The sequence below is a fragment of the Ipomoea nil genome, unplaced genomic scaffold (genome assembly GCF_001879475.1).
Source record: "Ipomoea nil cultivar Tokyo-kokei standard unplaced genomic scaffold, Asagao_1.1 scaffold2928, whole genome shotgun sequence".
Taxonomy (NCBI): domain Eukaryota; kingdom Viridiplantae; phylum Streptophyta; class Magnoliopsida; order Solanales; family Convolvulaceae; genus Ipomoea; species Ipomoea nil.
In genome coordinates, this window is record NW_017619356.1 from 389154 (window position 1) to 409559 (window position 20406).

General features: G+C 38.3%; 1 protein-coding gene across 6 annotated transcripts; it reads left to right on the top strand.

The window, feature by feature from the left end:
• Positions 1 to 1149: 1149 nt before the first annotated feature.
• LOC109162308 (pentatricopeptide repeat-containing protein At1g05670, mitochondrial) lies at positions 1150 to 20384 on the top strand. 6 transcript variants are annotated; one of them, XM_019311036.1, is made up of 7 exons: positions 1150 to 1231; positions 1606 to 1646; positions 6037 to 8510; positions 9171 to 9411; positions 10319 to 10487; positions 11145 to 11252; positions 11834 to 12116. In XM_019311036.1, the coding sequence occupies exon 3, from the start codon at positions 6133 to 6135 to the stop codon at positions 8389 to 8391; it is 2259 nt and encodes a 752-aa protein (XP_019166581.1). In that variant the 5' UTR covers positions 1150 to 1231; positions 1606 to 1646; positions 6037 to 6132; the 3' UTR covers positions 8392 to 8510; positions 9171 to 9411; positions 10319 to 10487; positions 11145 to 11252; positions 11834 to 12116. The 6 variants fall into 6 exon arrangements, with proteins under 6 accessions (XP_019166581.1, XP_019166583.1, XP_019166580.1 ...); XM_019311039.1 differs by lacking the exons at positions 1150 to 1231; positions 1606 to 1646 and adding an exon at positions 4860 to 5015 and having other exon boundaries at positions 6037 to 6199; positions 6349 to 8510; positions 11834 to 12115; XM_019311040.1 differs by lacking the exons at positions 1150 to 1231; positions 1606 to 1646 and adding an exon at positions 4860 to 5015 and having other exon boundaries at positions 6037 to 6199; positions 6510 to 8510; positions 11834 to 12115.
• The last annotated feature ends 22 nt before the right edge of the window (positions 20385 to 20406 follow it).

Consider the following 20406-nt stretch of genomic DNA (forward strand, 5'->3'; position numbering starts at 1 on the left):
CAGCTCTTGTCCAAACTGTCTGCTACATTCAAAATCAGAGATCTTGGTGAACCAAATTTCTTTCTGGGTATTGAAACAGTTAAGAGTGACAATGAGATTACTTTATCTCAACAACGGTATATGAATGATATTTTAAAACGGGCTGGAACGTCTGAATGCAAACCCCTTTCTACACCTATCTCTGTCTCAAAAACTGTCCCCTTCAATTCAGATCTATATGATGATCCCACACAGTACAGGAGTCTAGCTGGAGCACTGCAATATCTCACTGTCACACGACCTGACCTATCCTTTGCATTTAATCAGTTATGCCAGCATATGCATGCTCCCACCATATCACACTGGGAGCAGCTCAAACGGGTACTCAGGATGTTAAGGGAACAATTGATCATGGTTTACGCGTACGACGGTGCTCATCTAGAGACATTCATGCTTTCTCTAATTCTGATTGGGCTGGTTGTCCTGACGATCAAAAATCCACGAGTGGTTTTGCTGTTTTCTTGGGGAGTAATCTTATATCATGGGTTTGCAAGAAACAGAGAACTGTTGCCAGGTCATCCATTGAGGCTGAATACAAAGCTCTTGCAGATGTTTGTGCTGAGGTTTTATGGATTATGTCATTACTGCGTGAGATACAGATTCTGGGTATTTCCATTCCAAAATTATGGTGTGATAATCTAGGAGATACATATATGAGTGCCAATGCAATCTTTCATGCGCGCACCAAGCATGTGGAGATTGATTATTATTTTGTTCGTGATCGAGTAGCTTCGGGCGATATCCAAGTCAACTTCATCTCCACAAAAGATCAACTTGCTGATATCTTCACCAAAGCTCTGCCTGGACCTAGATTTTCATCCTTAAGGGACAAGCTACAGATTACTAGTATACACTGTGCTTGAGGGGGAGTATTAGGACTCTATGTATATGAGTCTGTTTAGAACTTCTTATCCAATACAATCAGTTCTCATCCTAATTTTAGAGACAGATTAGAATTTCCGTTGCTAAATTATTCACGATTAGAAGTTTAATTTAGTTTAGTCACGGATTCACATTCCATTGCTATTTTAAATTTTTTTATTTTGAACCTGATGTTTAAAAGTTCAAAGTTTCTCTTCCCCTAACCCTAAGTCCTCACCTCACCTCACCTCACCTCACCTCACCGTCCTCTCAACCAAATCACCTTGCCGTCCTCTGCATTCCTCCGAGACAAGCTCTAGCGACTCATCAGGTAACTCCTCATCCACTGCATTCCTCCGGTGATGGCGCCAGCGACCGCGGCCTGGGCCTGCGGTTGTGACAGTCGTGACCGCGGCCTGTCGTGTGAGCTGCCGGGTGCCGATGAACTTACTTTAAGCTCTTCTGTAATTATTTTAATATATGCACAAATACAATGCTTCTTTAATGTGTGTTATCAAATGCGTATTGTTGGTTGATGTTACATACATTCTTATTATTTGTAAGGTATGGATATCATAAGTTGCCAGAAATTGGACCACCTTAACATATGATATGCAAATATTTGGTTATGAAGATATCTCTTTCTTTATATTGCTAAAGCAGAGTGTCTGTATCTCTTATATTTGGTGTTTGATTTCAATGCAGAGTCGGAAAGACATAGAAAGGTCTCTATTTGTAGTTAAAAGGTATATATGTTTTCATCATATTCATAATTTTATTCTTAATTTGCTGGAGTATGCACATAAATATCTGCCTGCTTTCTATGGCAGTATGGCTGCAGGTTTTCTTTATCCAGTGACCAGTGTGGTAAATAAGTAAATTATGGTTCTAATGCTATGTTTAGAGGGATAGAAAACTGTGGGAAAAAAAAGGAGAGTAAAGAAAACGTAGAAGAAAATTTGTGTTTGGGTCCATCATAAAGAAAATGAAAGGAAAAGGAGAGGGAGAAAAATGAAAAATGGAGGTGGAGTATTGAGTCTTGAGAGGGAGAGAGAGGTAGTCTTGTGTATAGTGTGGAATAGATTGATAATTTTCTCCCATCTTGTGAATGAAAAATTATTGATAGGATAGAGGTCTATTTTTCTTCATCAATTTTTCCTCGTAACCATTCTCATGCTAACAAGAGAAACTATTATAATTTTCCACCCATTTCCATCCATATAAACGACTAAAACATAGCTAAGAGTTTGAAGTTTAAATATATGTACCTTACTGCGTAGTAATATCAATATAAATTTTTTAGTGGAGTTTATTTCCTTCCATCAAATCATCGTGTCTGCGATTTCCAAAGCATTATTTCATCTCCTATAACTGAATCAGCTGATCTGATACAAGACTCGGCATCTGGTTACCCACCGCATGCGACCCACTGAAACTCCTTCAAAACCTCGCGATAACTACCATCACAACGCCGCTGAGCCTGTTTCTCCGTTCGGGATTTACGGTTCTGAGAATCCATGAGTGCACGCATGAGCTTCCCAACCGACAAAGAATAAGAGTCGGAGATTCCAGAAGAAAAGACTCATACTAGTTTAGATTGGCAGACTTGAGTGCCAACAAGTATAACAACGTGCAACTTGCATACAGAGAGTTGGGAAATAGTCTATACGACGAAATTCCATGGATCATGCGCAAGTAAAAAGAAGCTCCGGTCGCTGTGATCAACAGTTGCAATGGCAGACCTGAGTGCCAAATTCGGGATGACGGCGGAGGAACCATACCACGACCCATCTTGCAAAACCGACGCATAAGACATGGATTTGCAAGCATCAACACAATGATGCTCGAAGGTATGGCCGGACAAGACGATAAAAGGGTTCGCCATTAAAGAACGGGAGATTGGACGCTAGAACTCAGTGGATATTGCCCTGAGAAACAACGACTTGTGAAATGAGAGCCTCCCTATGTTCTTAACATTGTTCTTTTTTTCCTCCATCGTCGCCAGGTGCGCTTACGGTGAGAGTCTCCATGGCATTCGCTAACAGATTCCGGAGGCGATTCTTCTTCCTTTAAGCCAGTGTAGAGATGATCTACATCTTGGTGGCGGTGGCCGTGACTCTCGCCTTGAAGTCTGGGGAAGGCGAAGATCCTCTGAAAGGGATCGGATCGTGATTTTCCTGATATTTACCATCCGCGTGTTCGCTCTAGCGCACGGGAGATCGTAGGTGGCATTGGGGTTTGCGATGCCACTGCAACAGTGGATTGCATCCGCGACAATCCTTCAATGAAGATCGGAAAAACTTATGCGTCGGAATTTCATACCCCGCGACCAGTGCTGGTTTTATGGTCGCGAGGATAGAGATCTGTAGGTGTGGAGGAATTCTGGTGGCTTTCTTGTGTCTTCAGCGACATGCAATGTTTGAAATTGAAGCCATGCCAACATGCAATGTGGATGTGCTGATCTATGATTGAGCTTAAGTTCAATGCGTTGGTGCAATGTAGCCGAAATGTGATCAGTGGAACGGGATCTCACCACTGTTGAAGTGTTGGTTCGCATGAAATGTTGATTAAGTAACATGCTCGAGCATGTCGAGCTCTCAACGAGAGCACCAATGATGGATTAAATTAATTCCGGTTGGCCGAATCAAATAATCCGATTATAAAGAAATAAGTAATAAAGACAAGATATTGAGCTTGAGAAGACAAGACTTGTATTAATGAAGAGTGTAATGAGATTACAAGTGGATTTGAGATGTAATTGAACATGATTTGTAATGCCAAAGACAATGCAATATTTATACAAGACATTGGCCAACAAACACCAAGTCTTGGTAGGCCACAAGACTAAGTCGAGGCTCACGCAGTGGGCCTGCGAGGCTAAGTTAAGGCCCATCATTCTGGGCCCCGGAGACTTGCTCCGGGTCTTGGACCCTGGCCGCTCGGGATATCTTCTTAGGCCTTGGGCTATGCACCCTTAGACCCCGGGTCACTTAACAGAACTAAGAGCATCCCTAAGAGCATGTTTGATTGGATGGAAAAGGGAAAATGGAATTTTTCTTTGTTTGGTTCATGGAAAACTTTTTCCACAGTAAAATGTTTTCCTTAGTTTTGTGGAAAAAGCTTTCCATGGGGAAGAGCGGTATTTTGTTTTCCATGGAAGTTGGGAAGAAAATATCACATGGTTGCTTGGTTGGATAAATTTGTCATTATTACTTTTATTATCAGTATCAGTGTAGGGATATTTTAGTCTTTATAGGGATATTTTAGTCTTTAAACTCATTATATTCCTTACCATTCAACCCCAACCGAACAACGGAATCAATATTCCTAGTAATTTCTTTTCCATCCACCAAATAATGAAATCAATCTTCATGGTAATTTCTTTTTCATAGAATTTCAATTCCATTTCCTTTTAAATATTTTATGCGAACGGGGCCTAAGAGTGAGAGTTTTTTGCTCAACTTTTGCGGGCCACATAGAATGAAAAGAGAAGAGAAAAAGAGGGGTCGAAAAGAAAGAGAAAAAGACTATAAAAAAATAAAAGAAAATTGTATTATTAACGCGCTCGGTGTGTTACACGCTCACCAGACATTACTTTTTTTTTTTTTTTTTTTTTTTCCCTTTCTCATCCTCAACCCCCCAAAAAATTATAGTGCAATTTCTTTTTTCCCTCCTTATTTCTCCAAATTATTTCTCTATCTTCCATATATGTGCAAAAAACCTTAAACACTTCAATTAGGAATGCTCTAATGATTAATCAACATATTAACGCTGATAACACATATAAATTTGTACTATAAATTTCGCTTAATATTTTTTTTTTAAATCTTAAAAATACTGACCTCAATTTAATTGTAGCCCATAGCCCCATGTGTGCAAAAATGGGCCTTAAAATTTAGGTCTTAACGAACATGGGTCAGTTCATTGATGGGCCTAATTCCAAGCACTGTGGACCTATATTCTTTAACCTTCCATAACTCCCGTCGACCTGGATTATCGATCATGTCACTGTCGACTGTCGTCAACGGTGGCGCTCTCTCTTGTTGTCGCAGGAAAAAACTATCTCACGAGTAAACGGTTGTAGTTGAGGTTGCATACGGATATAAACTCAAGTGGTATTTTATATTCTGCTTTTGAAATTTCATTGTGCTATCACTCTTGAATTGTATTACGATGTTTGCTCCACAATTGTTCGGTGAAATGCTCGGCATGTGTTTTTGTTAATGGAGGTGAAACAATGTGAATGCCGCATTACATAAGTGTAATTTTTTAATTTTGGGATATAAAATTAGGGGTGGGAATAGGCTCAAAACTTTGATTTAGCTATTCAGTGGTCCGGCTGGGGTTCACCTTGGGTTTGTAGTTTTTGTTATTTCAAGTGCTATTCATATGCTCTCCCATGGCAAATGTGTTGATTCTAGATGTGAGTTGTGGGTGGTAGTTATGCTGTTCTAAATTATTTATTTTATACTGCAGCTAAAAATTAGAAATGATTTGACCTTGTGCTTTCCCCTGAGAGCTCGTTGTTTGTGTTGACAAGTAATAAGCAGTTAAATAAAATTAATTTCTCTTTTATGAATCTGGGTTTAGTTATTGTATCTTAAGAGGACCTTCTTGATAGGTGGCATATCAAGATATTCTGAAAATTCTTGAACCTGCCAAGATATTTAGTTGCGTTCAGAATTTTGTTGTATACTGTATGGTTCTACATGGTTTGAGCCTTTCACTTCTTTCACCGATAATTCTCTTTCAGTTTGGACTGGGTGCTAATGCTTTCTATGTAATACGGAGTATTAGAGCTGTATGCTCAAGGATATATCCTTCTTAGTTCTTACATATTCTGGTTTCATGGTATTTGATTGTGTTGAGGAAAATAACTGTGCTTTAAAGCCTATCTTTGAAGCCGTTTTAATGGCCTGCAAATTAAATAGGCATTAAAAAGACTTGCGGTCATGCCAGGTCTATTGTAGGCTCAAGCTTGGGCCTAAAAAAGCCTACTTATAGGCCCAAGCCTAATTTGCCAAGGCTTGGCTCGGCCTGGCATATTTCCACCCCTATCTTTTTATGGTTGCTGTTCATTTTTCCACGTGGTTGGAATTTGGATTTGAAGTCTTATGAGTAATCGTTGTTTCACAGGTGATGGACTGAATTTGTTCTTCTACATGGAGGGATGCCATTACATTTGCAAGAATGGATGTTTGCAATCTGAACTAATAGCTCTCTCCCGTAGACATGAAGAGGTGTTCAATCCTTCTTCCGAATTGCAATCCTCGACGATTGTGTTATCGTGAACAATTAGGTTCTGCCCTGAACCATCTCTTTATCTTCTGCTATTCAAGTAATTCTTTGGTTGAGAGGTTAAACCTTTCTCGTCCAACCAGTACCAGACCCTTCCCTGATTATTCTCCAAAAAAGCCCTCCATAAGAGATACTGAACTTGTCTATCAGGTGTCAATTACTGTTAAGCAACGCCGTTATGAGACCCTTCATCGTACTTTACAGTCATTTGAGTCGAAGATTAGGTCTGATCATTTTGTTTGGGTTCTCATGAGCATAAGGAATGATTACAAACTAGTTCTGGATTTTTATAACTGGTGGTGCGTACGTAGGAACCCATCACTTGAAGCCCGTTGTTTTGTTGTTCACATTGCCACGTCTTCTGAAGATACAAAGATGGCACGTGAGCTTATCCGTGAGTTTTGGATTAAACCCAGTTTAGACATCAATCTTTCATTTGTTCATTTTTTAGAAAAACTAATATACACTTACAAGGATTGGGGTTCTAATCCTTATGTTTTTGACATTTTCTTCCAAGTCCTTATTGAAGTAGGCTTCTTAGTCTATGCAAGGAAGCTTTTTGATAAGATATTGAATTATGGTATAGTTTTATCTGTTTGTTCATGTAACCTATATCTTTCCTCTCTAGCAAATAGCAATGGTGGGCACAGAATGGCTTTGAAGGTTTTTAGTGAATTTTCTAATTTGGGGGTCTCTTGGGATACTGAATCACATAACATAATGGTTCACTCACTTTGCCGAATAGGAAGAGTGAAAGAAGCCCATAACCTACTCCTGCAAATGGAACTGAGGGGATGCATCCCTGATGTTGTAAGTTACAGCACTGTGATTAATGGGTACTGTACTGCTGAAGAACTGGAACCAGTGTTGAAGATCATAGAAGAGATGCAAGGAAAGGGACTTAAACCAAACAAACATACTTTTAACAGCATAATTCTTCTTTTGTGTAAGACTGGTAAAGTATCATATGCAGAGGAGGTCCTTAGGGAGATGATATCACAGGGAATTACCCCAGATAATGTAGTTTACACTACTCTCATTGATGGCTTCTGCAAAGCTGGGGTTGTAACTGCTGCATACAGATTGTTTAATGAAATGCAGTGTTTGAACATCATTCCTGATTTGGTAACGTATACTGCCCTTATCTGTGGTCTGTGTCAAACTGGAAAGGTTGCAGAAGCATATAAGCTCCTGCATGATATGCTTGACTGTGGGTTGGAACCTGATGAGTTTACTTACACGACACTTATAGATGGTCACTGCAAAGTGGGTGAGGTCCAGGTTGCCTTTTCTCTTCACAACCAAATGGTTCAGATGGGATTGGTGCCAAATGTTGTCACTTATACTGCATTGGCTGATGGGCTTTGCAAACAGGGGGAACTTGATATGGCAACTGAGCTTCTTCAGGAGATGTGTGGAAAGGGACTTGAGTTAAACATTTATACTTACAATTCACTTATTAATGGTCTTTGTAAAGCTGGAAATATTGTGCAAGCATTAAAACTGATGAAAGATATGGAAGCATCAGGTATTCCGCCTGATACTTTTACCTATACCACTCTTATGGATGCTTATTGTAAATCAGGAGAAATAGCCAAGGCTCATGATCTTTTGCGTGATATGCTGTGCAGTAGGATTCAACCCTCGATTGTTACATTTAATGTTCTGATCAATGGGTTTTGTACCTCTGGGATGCTGGAAGAGGGTGAGAAACTGCTGGGATGGATGGTGGAGAAAGGTATAATGCCAAATGCCACCACTTACAATTCTCTAATGAAGCAATATTGCATTAGGAATAATATGCGTGTCGCCACAGAAATTTGCAAGGGAATGTGTAGTAAAGGAGTTATGCCAGATGGTAATACCTATAACATATTGATACGAGGACATTGCAAAGGGAGGAATATGAAGGAGGCCTGGTATCTACATAAAGAAATGGTTGAGAAGGGATATAAACCAACAATTGATACATATCATGCACTCATTAAGGGTTTCTTGAAGAGAAAAAAGTTCTCTGAAGCAAAAGGAGTTTTTGAAGAGATGAGAAGAGAGGGCTTGTCTGCTGATAAAGAATTATACTGCATCTTTGCAGATATGAGATTTGAGGAAGGGGATTTTGACAGGGCTCTTCAGATCTGTGATGAAGCAATAGAAAAGTGTCTCATAAACAAGACCAATGACTGGGTCACATAATTTTATCTTTGAATTCGTGTTGGAATATTCTGAAGAAACATTTTCAATCCTATTTGCTCTTGTGCAGAGCATTCAGATTCCTCCACTGGGCTGCCATGATTGGAGATATGAGAAATGTGGTAAATCTTATGTAACTTGTGCCTTGAAACCTTATATATATATATATATATTTTTTTTTTTTGAATGTTTATATCCATAAGTTCTATGCTTGATATACTGAATTTTGTGGTTTTGCCACTGGAATTGTCTTCATTTCCTTTTCCCTTCTCACTTTAACTGATATACCAGCTGCTCGTCTATAAGACTATAACATGATCATTGATGATATTCTAATATTATTTCATATGTATGAACTATGAAGAGCAATAGCTTTTAGGTCTATAGCTAGTAAACAAAGGTCCATCACATGCTCATGAAGCTTATTGCACACAAGATTTCCTTGCAAGGTCAAAACGACCATCTTTATTCTTTAGTTGATATCAAGAAATTGTTATCTTTCATATAAGATTCTTTGTATTTCATCTTTCTTCTTTCGAACTTGCAGCACGCTTTATCTATCCATGACACAGATGGCAGTAACTTGATTACACACACACACACACACACACACCTGTTTTTCAATTTTAATTTGAATTGTTTCTTCCTTTTGACAGCATAGTTAGGTATATAATACTCAATAGCATCTTCATTCTTCAATAGATTCACGACAAACTGTCTTATTTGTCATGCTTGTGATGAACTTTGCTGAACTAATCTCTTTCCTTAATCTGTTTCTTTAGGGATGCTTCAATTGGAGGGAGACGTTATCACAACAGAGTTGGAACTTGAAAAGGGGCGATGCTTAGAACCAAGCTGCACACACCCTAAACCCCACTACTAGACCTTCTGGTTGGCATATGTACTTCGCATGTTTGCCACAACACCTCGTGCTAGATATTACATTTCTCCTTGAGAATTCTCGGGTGCCAAGGATGTCGAGTAGCTTTAGCACACAAGGAAAACTTATTGTCGTTATCAAAGGTTCGTCCTTCCTATCCTTTCCATAAGTTCAAGTGCACAATGCTACTCAGATCATGGTTTCATTCTATGGTAATAATATAGTGCAATGGCTTGTGGGATAGACAATGTAGAAGTTAGCATTGGCAATGAATTATTGAATTATAGTGCAAGAGATCAAATGTATATATATATTAACTTCACATGTTTCTATTGGGAGTTTTTGGCTGAATTATAAGTGCTGCTGTCTTTTACACTTGTCTATGTCTATGTCATGTAACATCTAAGAAGAAAAGAAGGAAAAATAGGTATGAATGTATGATGTTAGAGGTCTAGTTTTTGGTTTGCTGAAGAGATGCTCTTGTTGACTTTTTGAGCCAGAAAAGCCTACAATCTAGGAAGAGTTACATTCACACTTGTTAATCTGGAGTTGGTTACCAAGTGAAAGTGATTATGTTCATATTTCTTCTCTTAGTGTTCGTTTCTTGACGTGACAATAAATCTTTTTTGTCAGTTCTAGCTAGCGAAATTTACTTGGATATTGCTACAATGACCAAAATTTTGAGATCACACTTCAGGCATATGTTTATTAATCAAATACAAATCATATACTTTGATTAATCGGAAAGTCTGCCGTTGTTACCCCAATGGGCGTTTTGAGTCAACTGCTCGACCAACTTCGTTGGGGTTACTCTTCATATACTGTCACATCAGATAATAAAAATATTTACTGGATATTTTTTGTTAGACGAGTAGGCTCTAACTATGTTAGACGAGTGCTATTCATATCAGTGATTGAGCAGAACACGTGCTATTCGTAAGACTTACTTTTGTCAGCTTCCATGTCCTTTTCTGGACTTCCCACCATCTAATGAACTTTCAAGTTGTCATGTCATCGTGCAGTCTTTCTGACCTATCAGGAGTTTTGCAGGTCCTACAGTCGCTTCAAAGTATATAATGAAGTGTGATGATGACACATTTGTACGGATAGATGCTGTCATGAATGAAGTTAAGAAAATTCGTCATGGCAGCCTGTATATTGGAACATCAATTACTACCATAAGCCACTGGAAAATGGTAAATGGGCAGTCACCTATGAGGTATGCACTTATTCCTTCTCTATTTTCAATCCCTTGGATGGCTGGATGATTGGTGAACTTCTATGTGTTTCTTACCCCTTTTTTTCTGATTTTTTAAAGTATATTCTCCTTCCAAGTTTGATTCTCAGCAGGAGCGGTCTATTGGCTTTCTTGGTTGCGGGTTTCCTTGTGATCCAAAAAAAATGCATATTAACCCCTCTCTCACTTTATATGGGCCTCCTTTTTCCTTTTCAAATAAAAGACAAGCTAAAATTATGTGTCTATCTCAAATTAGATAAAGATAAAGTCTTGTGAGTTTATTGTTTCTTTTCTTAATTGAGTTTAAGTGCTACAGTTTGCTTGTGTTTTAGTTTCTTATCATGTTCGAGTTCAAAAGTTAACTGTCTTACTGTCCCTATGGACAAATTGACGTAATTTTTACATTTTTGTTTTTCTCTATCACTCACTAGATTCTTTTGGTACATACAAGGGGGCTAGAGGTTGAACTTTAATCCTCCTACCTAGAGTTACATGCTCATGCCACTATACTTCAATGTTTTTGTCTAAACGTTTTTCTCTACAGAACTGTAAATTGGCCTAAATTGCTTTACGGGTGGCTGGGAGTTTGCCCTAAATTGACCTGTTTATTACCTCACTTTTTGTTCTTGGGAGTTGCAGGAATGGGCAGAAGAAGATTACCCACCCTACGCGAATGGGCCTGGTTATGTCATCTCGTCTGACGTTGCAGAGTCCATTGTCTCTGATTTTGAGCAACATAAGTTGAGGGTATGATATCTTTTACCTGTATCCATTCCCTCTTTTCTCTCGCCCCTCATTGATTGTACTTGTATATCTGCATGTTTGTCCATCCCACAAAGCATGAGAATTATGAAGGCAATACTGTTTAAATCTTTGTAACATGAAAATGGGAAATAGGGAAACACAGGATACAAAACGCTAGTGAAATTTACAAATATAAAAAGGAAAATGCTTCTTATCCCTCCTGAATTTCCCCTCCACTCCGGATGTGGCTTCCGTGAATTGGCTGACCTACCACTAATTAAAAATGGAATTTAGTAACCAATTAAATGATGTCACATGATGAGGGATGGATTGGAGGGGAAAAATAGGAGGGGTAGGGTATCTGGCATTAGTCTAAAAATATAAGCATGTATTTGCAAATATTTTTTCTTTAAATATTACTGTAATTGACTATTTGTTTACTAGTTTCTGAAACGATTAATGGAGTTTCTGCAAATTATTGAGAGGAAACATTTTGAAACGAGGGAACGCTGACCCTTGAGAGTTTAGGATGAATAAAAAGGAAAGGAAAAAACTGATCCTTGAACACATTTGACATGCTGCAGTTGTTCAAGATGGATCGGAGGATGTGAGCATGGGAATGTGGGTAGAGAAGTTCAACAGCTTGAAGTTGTGCCAGTTTGGATGCATCGAAGACTATTACAATCAATCCCCCAAGCAAATGATCTGCCTCTGGCGAAAAGTGGAAAACTGCAAAGCCAAGGGAAAGCCCACTGCTGTGGTGCAGACATTGTTAACACGGGATTTGATGAGGGGAAAATTCTGTGCGCTTGTACAGTAGAGGAGAGCAGAATGAAGTGAAATCTTTTGTTATTCACTTATACTCGGTATTCATACTAAAATATTATCTTTTTTTTTTTTTTTTTGAAAATAAAATCATAGTATATTACTGCATAAGGGTAGCAACAAAGTCCCAATACAATACAACGAGCTAGCGTGAGTATAGGCTTTAGAAGCTAATGTATGAGCAAGAGTATTTTAGTGTTTTTAGAAACTAATGAGACATAAAGCTGAAAACTTAAATAATATATTTCTACAATCATTGTTGGCGATCCCAACATAATAGTGAATATCAATGGAACTAGACGTTAAATTGCGGTATAGAGAAAAGCAATCAGTGTGAATCTGAACTATAGTTAAGATAGGGCCTCTTTATAACGTACAAGCTAAGTAGGCAATACTCCGTTTGCGGCTGCCACAAACACCCTTGCGGATGAGAGGAGGATCATACCATAAGTGGCTTTGTGCGTTGCTCAAAATAGCATGAATAATTCTGTTGAGAGTTAGCTTGCATGGGAGCGCTGCAACTCATCCAAATTGCGTGATGATCCTACACAAGCACCGCCATGGACCTGTCGCCAAGCAAGCAGCGCAGATTGCGCCATTCTCCAAGAATCCTTCGGCCTAGGCAACTTCTCGTCCCATACCCCACCATTTCTACCCCTGAAGATTCCTATGAATGCAAGATCTTCACTCTGATTAAATAGAGGACATACCACTATGATTCGTGTGTTTTGTTCTTTGGTGAATGTTGTGCTAGTACTTGCACCAAGTGGGAGAATGTAAAATTTTCCTAATAATATATATTATATATTATATATTAGGGCCTTAATTAAGTGGTGCAAGTTGGACTTAATAACTAGTAGTTGCTAGTCAACCAAACTCTGTGCCTAATATAATCCTGGATTGATGGGATATAGGATGATTGATGTTAGCACATTCAGTTACGGTACTCAGACTGTTCAGTAGATACCAATACACCATCTAGGGTTCTGAGTCAGGTCGAACACATGATTTCCACATACAGTACTTAATTGACATGTTTCCATGATTTTTCCGTGGTTTCTCCCTCCAAACCTTCCAGTATTTTCTTAGTCTATGAACTCAGATGGAGAGAGTTTAGTTTTTCGGAATATTTGGGGGAGGATCAGAGTCTCAGAATGATTAAAAAAACTATCTCATGTTTCATCAACTTGAGAAGTTATCATGAGCAGTTGAAACTGTTATTTATCATTAACTGACCAATAATAGAATTATATCATTATTATTATTAAATATAAGTAAATGGATATTTATGAGTCATAGAATAATAATAATAATGAGCCATATAATAGTGATAGTGATAGTGATAGTGATAGTGATAGTGATAGTGATAGTCATAGTCATAGTGATAGTGATAGTGATAGTCATAGTCATAGTCATAGTCATAGTCATAGTCATAGTCATAGTCATAGTCATAGTAATAATAATAGTAATAGTAATAGTAATAGTAATAGGCTTGTCAAAACTAAAAACCTTTAGAAACAGAGAAAGAAAAGCTAATTGAAATCAAGAATCTAAGAGAGAGCGGAGAGATAATATTGAGGAGCTGAGAGCGAGCGACGTCGAAGATATCCAGTAGATAACAAAATTCAATTTGGTGTTTGTAGATGGAATTACTTCTTCCTGGAAAAAAATTCATCAGAAGATTCCACGCCGGTGTTGATTGCTAACTTTATCTTCATGTTCTCTATCTTTATTCTACAGTGATGGTACGTTTACAACTAGACCCATTCCTCAATTAAATCTAAAGCCAAGCATAATAAACTGAAGAGTGCTGGTGAAAAAATTGAATATAAGTGCCTTATTCGAGCAACTGATGGGAAAAAGAACATTTCTACAATGGTGGGGCCGAAAGATCACCGGCGTTTTCAAGCTTCATACGCAATTTTGTGGAAGGCTCTGATCGGTTGTTTAGTTTGATAAGAAATAGGGCTCAATTTCAGAAAATCCTTCCAATTAGAGGCAAAGTGCACATCGGATCTCTTGATTCGAGAACAGTAAAACAATGCCTCACCTTCGTTACTACCAAACCCCACGCCGTCAGAGGAACACCACGCCGGAACTGCCGCCATTTCTGCCACTTCTCCGAAGTGGAGCGTCGCTGCTGTTGGGTGTTGCCGTCATCGCCTGCTGCAGGTCGTCAAACTAAAGAAGCCGAGGACGAGAAGGTGATGGCGGAGGTCCCTGAAGCTGCTACGCCACTGGTTCATTGCTGGGTGGTCGAGAGAGAGAAGGGATGAAGATAGTGGCTGCAGGAAAACTCCTTGAGGGAGAGAGAGAAAGAGAAACTGCAGAGAGACTGTGAGGCAGAAAAAAATAACTAGGAAAAAAGGAAAAATACTTAGGGCTGAAAAAACAAAATTACCCCTTCTCAAATGGAGCATCTAATGGGAAGATTGATGGAGGACCAAAATTGTCCTCGTCACAATAAGAGTGTCCACAAATTGTCTGATTTTTTTAAAAATGACTAGAATTGCCTGTGCCACTATAAGTCTAGGACCAAAAATGTCTTTTACTCCATATTTTATTCATATATATATATATATATATATATATATATATATATTATAACTAAACATGATACTTAATACATAAACGAAACTATATTGAGCTCTAAGTATCAAATATATCAAAACACAAACCATAACATAATGTTAACGGTTTCCAATAATGCCCATTCTTTCAACAAAACATGCTCATGAAATGCCTTTGGTGGCAAGGCTTTAGTTAATGGGTCGCAATCATTAATCTAGTGCTAACATGTTCAATTGATATTCTTCATTCCCGAACATCTTCTTTAATGACAAGATACTTCAAATCAATATGTTTAGCCCAACTTGTATACTTGTCATTTTTAGAAAAGAAGACTGCTGCAGCATTATCACAATAAATTTTCAGCGGCTTGGCAATACTGTCGACAATTCCAAGTCCCGAAATAAAATTCCGTAGCCACAATCCATGATTTGTGGCCATAAAACATGCCACAAACTTAGCTTCCATAGTGGACGTATCAATGATAATATGCTTCGCACTTTTCCAAGAGATAGCCCCCTCGGTTAAAAGGAATAAATATCAAAATGTAGACTTCCATGTGTCCAAACACCCGGCAAAATCTGAATCTGTGTATCATATCACCTCATCTACACAGAAAATATATCTTCCATACAAATAAATTAGGATATCAAATGATTTATATAACTGAGTTGCTAGACAATGGGCAAATTTGCCACTTAATACAAACCATAAACACTAATATATAAGATCTCTAAAGTTTCAGCACCGAATGTGTATATCTACACATTGGCTATTAATTGGGCAATTATTTACTCGAATTCAAGCAATGATAACATCAGAAAATATAGTCGATACAACTCAATTATTCAATTGCATTATATAATATTCAATGTTATAATTTATATAATTGTATATCAATCCAAATATTCTTAAAATATTTTAACAAATTCATTCTATGCATCGCACGGATAAAAATACTAGGAATAATAAAAATTATTCTAACATCCAAATCTCATATAGAACTGTCACCATCACAGCCAATGTGTCGCCATTTTCCACCTCCAATACATTATTAAACCAAGAAGAGAAGGAATCCCCATTCACGCTTGGAAGATGAATGACTGATTCATGCCAAACCCGCTTGGAGAACTCACACCAGAAGAGGGCATGCATAATATCTTCATAATAGGTTCTAGACATGGGGCATAACGAACTCACATCCACTCTCTTCATTATTAAGTTAGTAGTAGTAAGGAGAATTCCTCTTCATAGAAAGGTCCTCCATTTTTTGAGGACTTTAAATTTTCATACTTATATTGACCATTTGTTAAAAGCATCACTGGTCTCAACAAAATCACCCCTAATGCATCTATAGTCATTTTTCACTGTGTAACATCCCTTTGGGTTCCCATACCAATACCATGAATCGTCGTACGTGGGGCTAATTTGGATTATACTAATCTGCTCCACATCCTCATAAATAAAAATGTCTCTCAATAGAGGTAAATCCCAAGTCAATATTGTCATTAACAAGAGATCTTTGATCCAACAGTTTTTACCATTGGGCCAAGGCAAGTCATTAATTGTCTTTTATCATCATTATTGACAATTAGTGTTACAGTTGTTGACTCAAGGAGTTTAGTCAAAATTTTTAGCAAAAAGGGATCCTAGTTCAGAAAGGATAAGCATAAAGAATATAGATCCAAAACCTAAACAAAGTAGGAATTATACTTCTATTGGGTGTATAAGGATTAGTTAGCTATATAAAGGCCTCTCATCTGATCACTATGAGGGGTGAATTCCCTAACTTATTCTGTGAGGTCTGAGAGTCTTTGAGAGTATTCTAAATTCCCCTAGAAAATAGTACATGTGTTTATGTTACAATAGTTTGGTAGGAAAGATCATTCTATTGTGTAATCTCAGGTTCCAAACTGTGTACTTTAAATATTGAGCTTTTAGTGGATTTAGGCAAATTCTCAAATTGAGAAATGCCTCGCAGACTAGGGTTTTCCCGAACTGCGTTACCAACTCCTTGTGTTACAACTGCTGCGTTTTACATATTTCAATTGGTATCAGAGCCAAACTGCTTAAGTTATTAGCAGGATCCTAATGGAGTTTCCCAGAGAAGGACTGTCAAATATCAGGGCCCCTGCCCTAATATTGGTACAAATTTCTCCTACTGGAAAGCTAGGATGAAAATATACATATTAGCACAAGGTGAAGGAGTCTGGGGAGTCGTTGAGAAAGAATAGAAAAATCCAGTTAATGATAAAGGTAATTGAAAACCTAAAACAAACTGGAGTGGAGAAGAACGAAGGGGATATAATTACAATTCAAAAGCCATCTATGGAGCCGTGAGTGAAGAAACATTCAAACTAATTGCCACCACTGGTATAACAAAGATTGCATGGGATATACTATGTGATCATCACGAAGGAAATACATCTATTAAGCAATCCAAGCTACAAATGATCCAAACTCAATTTGAGAACTTAAAGATGGAAGAGGATGAAGATATCACTCAATTTAATGCAAGAGTGTTAGGGATTGCTGGAGATGCATTCAACCAAGGGGAACCTATCCCTGAACCTAGGTTAGTGAAGAAAGTACTACGATCATTACCCAAAAGATTCATGATGAAAGTAACAACTATTCAAGAAACCAAAGATCTAAATGCCTGCAAACTCAATGATTTAATGGGAAATCTTCAAACATATGAACTTGAGATGCTGCAGCACAAGAAAACCAACGACAAAAGAATAGCCCAATCAGAACAGGAAGAAAATTCAGATGTTGATACTGAAAGCATGGAACAATCTATTGCATTGCTGACCAAAAACTTCAATAAAGTTCTAAAAAGGTTTAACAAATTCAGAAGCAAAAATAGAAATTCTTCAAATAGTCCAGGAAATTACTCAAGTGATCAAAATCCATCTATCAACACCAAAAAAAGGAAAGCATAATCCTTGAAGGAATACAATGTTATGAGTGCAAAGGATTTGGACACATTCAGTCTGAATGTGCAACATATCTGAAAAGGAAAAATAAAACATATATGACAACTTTAAGTGATGACTCGGATAGTGAAGAAGATACCAACACAAACTTTGTAGCCTTCATTGCAAATCATGAAAGTGAGAATAGAACTGAGGACGATTTGCAAGAACTTCTAGAAACTTACAATCAACTCCACTCAAAATGGGAACAACTTATCTAAGTAAATCTAAAACTCATGTAAGAAAATCAGTTTCTAAAGAATAAAAAAGAAAGAGAAGGGTTACTTCTCAAAGAAACCCAAGAAAAACTGATAAAATCTCAAGACAGGGAAGCTAAGTTGGTACAGGAAATCAAAGAATTGGCAAAAAGGCCAAAATCGCCAATATCACCAATATCAGCTTCAGGGGAGAGTCATGCATCTGAAATTCATGAAGTGTCACAACATCACTTTCAACATCAAAGAAGAATCAGATGCTACTACTGTCACAGATTGGGGCATATCAAAGCATTCTGCTATAAACGACAATATTATCTCCAAAACAGACAGTATAACAGAAACTGGGCAGGACAAAATCAGAATAAGAAAATCTGGGTCAGAAAAGATCAAACACAAACTGTTGCGTACACCTCAAAAACCAACACAGACACAAATGTTTGATACTTCGATAGTGGATGTTCAAGACACATGACTGGAAATCTTAACAATCTTGAAGACATCCAATACAAAACTGAAGGACATGTAACATTTGGAGATGGAGGTAAGGGACAAATTATTGCTAATGGAACTCTAAATGTCCATGGTCTACCTAGATTGCCAAGAGTTCTCTTAGTACAAGGACTAAAAGCAAACCTTATCAGTATAAGTCAACTGTGTGATGATGAACTCAAAGTAGAATTTTCCAAAGAGAATTGTAAAGTCTACAACCAAAGATATGAATGTGTTATGATGGGAAAAAGATCATCTGATAAAAGCTACAAATGGGATGGCGATCTAACCTGTCATTAATCTACCATCAATCAAACACCATTGTGGCATCAACTAAGGGGGAGAAAGACAGAGATCAAGGTTTTTTCCCAAAAATTTGACAAAGGGGGAGAGTGTTGACTCAAGAAGTTTAGTCAAATTGTTAGTGTAACACCCCGTGTTACGGCCTTCAAATCCGAATTAATTATTAAATTGATTCCCGTTAATTAAAATAATTAAAAGGGGTTTAATCCAATTATAATTCTCTTAATTAATCCAGGAGGTCTGCGATGAATCGTGGACCTTTGCCTGAACTATAAACCTTAAGCCCATAGGGAATGAGGAAAGTGGGCCTTATTATTCAGACTCTGAATAGGTTTCCCTTAGTAGCCAAGGATATTGATTAGGGCTAAAGAGGTAACCCATGTCTTACAAAACCTATTTTCCTTGCTATATCTTATTTATTGGCTCCTTTGATAATTGTATGGATGATTCTGTGATTGAGTCTTGATAGAGCCCTTGCCTAGGATTTATATTGTGTTATTTGATAATCTTGATTATCTTGATGTTGTGAATGATTATATGTGTAATCTTGTATTTTAATTATGTCTAGAGCTTGTTTCTAGGATTTATATCGTGAATCTCGTTGTTGTGATGTTCTTGGTATATTTGGGTGGGTCTATGCATGATTAGGTGTTGAGTCTAGCCTAGGACTTGTATTTAGGACTTTGCATATAGATTTCTTGATGATCTTGCGGTTCCGAATGCTCCTGACCCGTTTTGTGGGGTCTTGGCATGTTTAGGAATCGTGTTAGAATGTATTTTGAATGATTATTCATTTAATTCTGTTAATTGAATCCGTGGTGTTGTCGTTATGTGTTGGAGTGTGTCTGGACGTGGTTTTGGGTTCCACGAGATATCCCGGGACCGAAAAGTTGTCTGTGTATCAGTGGGGGGACGAACGCCCACCACCTACCCGCTGCCCGTGCCCCCTTTCCAGCGGGCAGCCGGCGGGAAGGCGACTGCTAGCAGGGCACCCGCTGGAATTGTTGGCCGCCGCCGGCGAGTGGCCGGCGGGTGGTCTTCCACCCGCTGGAAAATGTGTATGGGTCGTGATGTTTTCTCCCGTTTGTTGTTTCCCCATGTCCCATCGTGTCCCGTTGTACCCCGTTTGTCGTGTATGAGTCTCGTTTGATGTTTTGAGTACCGTTCTAGGAATTTATGTGTAGTACGTGTCCTTGTTGTTATGTCTTGATTGTTATTGATTGATTATGTGTTGATGAATTATTGACGAAAGGCATGAGTGCCCGGTCATTGTACTGAAGGTACAGGCCTAGCGGTTACTGTGCTAAAGGCACAAACCCACCTTCGACTTGCTTGCCATTGAGCATGGGTCAGGTTATAAGTGCTGCGGTGCCATGTCGGGGCTATATGCGCTGACCCCTTGGTATTGGTACTAGAGGTACGGATCATGTGAATGGCACTGCGGCGCTATCATGATATGAGGTGGTTGATAGGTGGTTTGTCGGTGGGGGCATGTAGTTGCCCGGAGGAATAAGGGAGGCGATATAAGGGTGGCCTGGAGGTACATGTTGGAACTGATATAAGGACGGAGGGGAGCCACAAGGTTGGAACTTGGTATAAGGTTGGAAGATGGATTGTGTTCCTTGATGGTTACTTGTTAATTGATTCCCTTGTTGTCTCAAGTTGCTCTTTATGAATGTATTTCTCTATTATGTCTTGTATCGTATTCTTAGGATGCATGCTAGTCTTTATGATTGTTCTAAAGTGTCAGGTCTTTTGTTGTGTCTTGAGACTTGA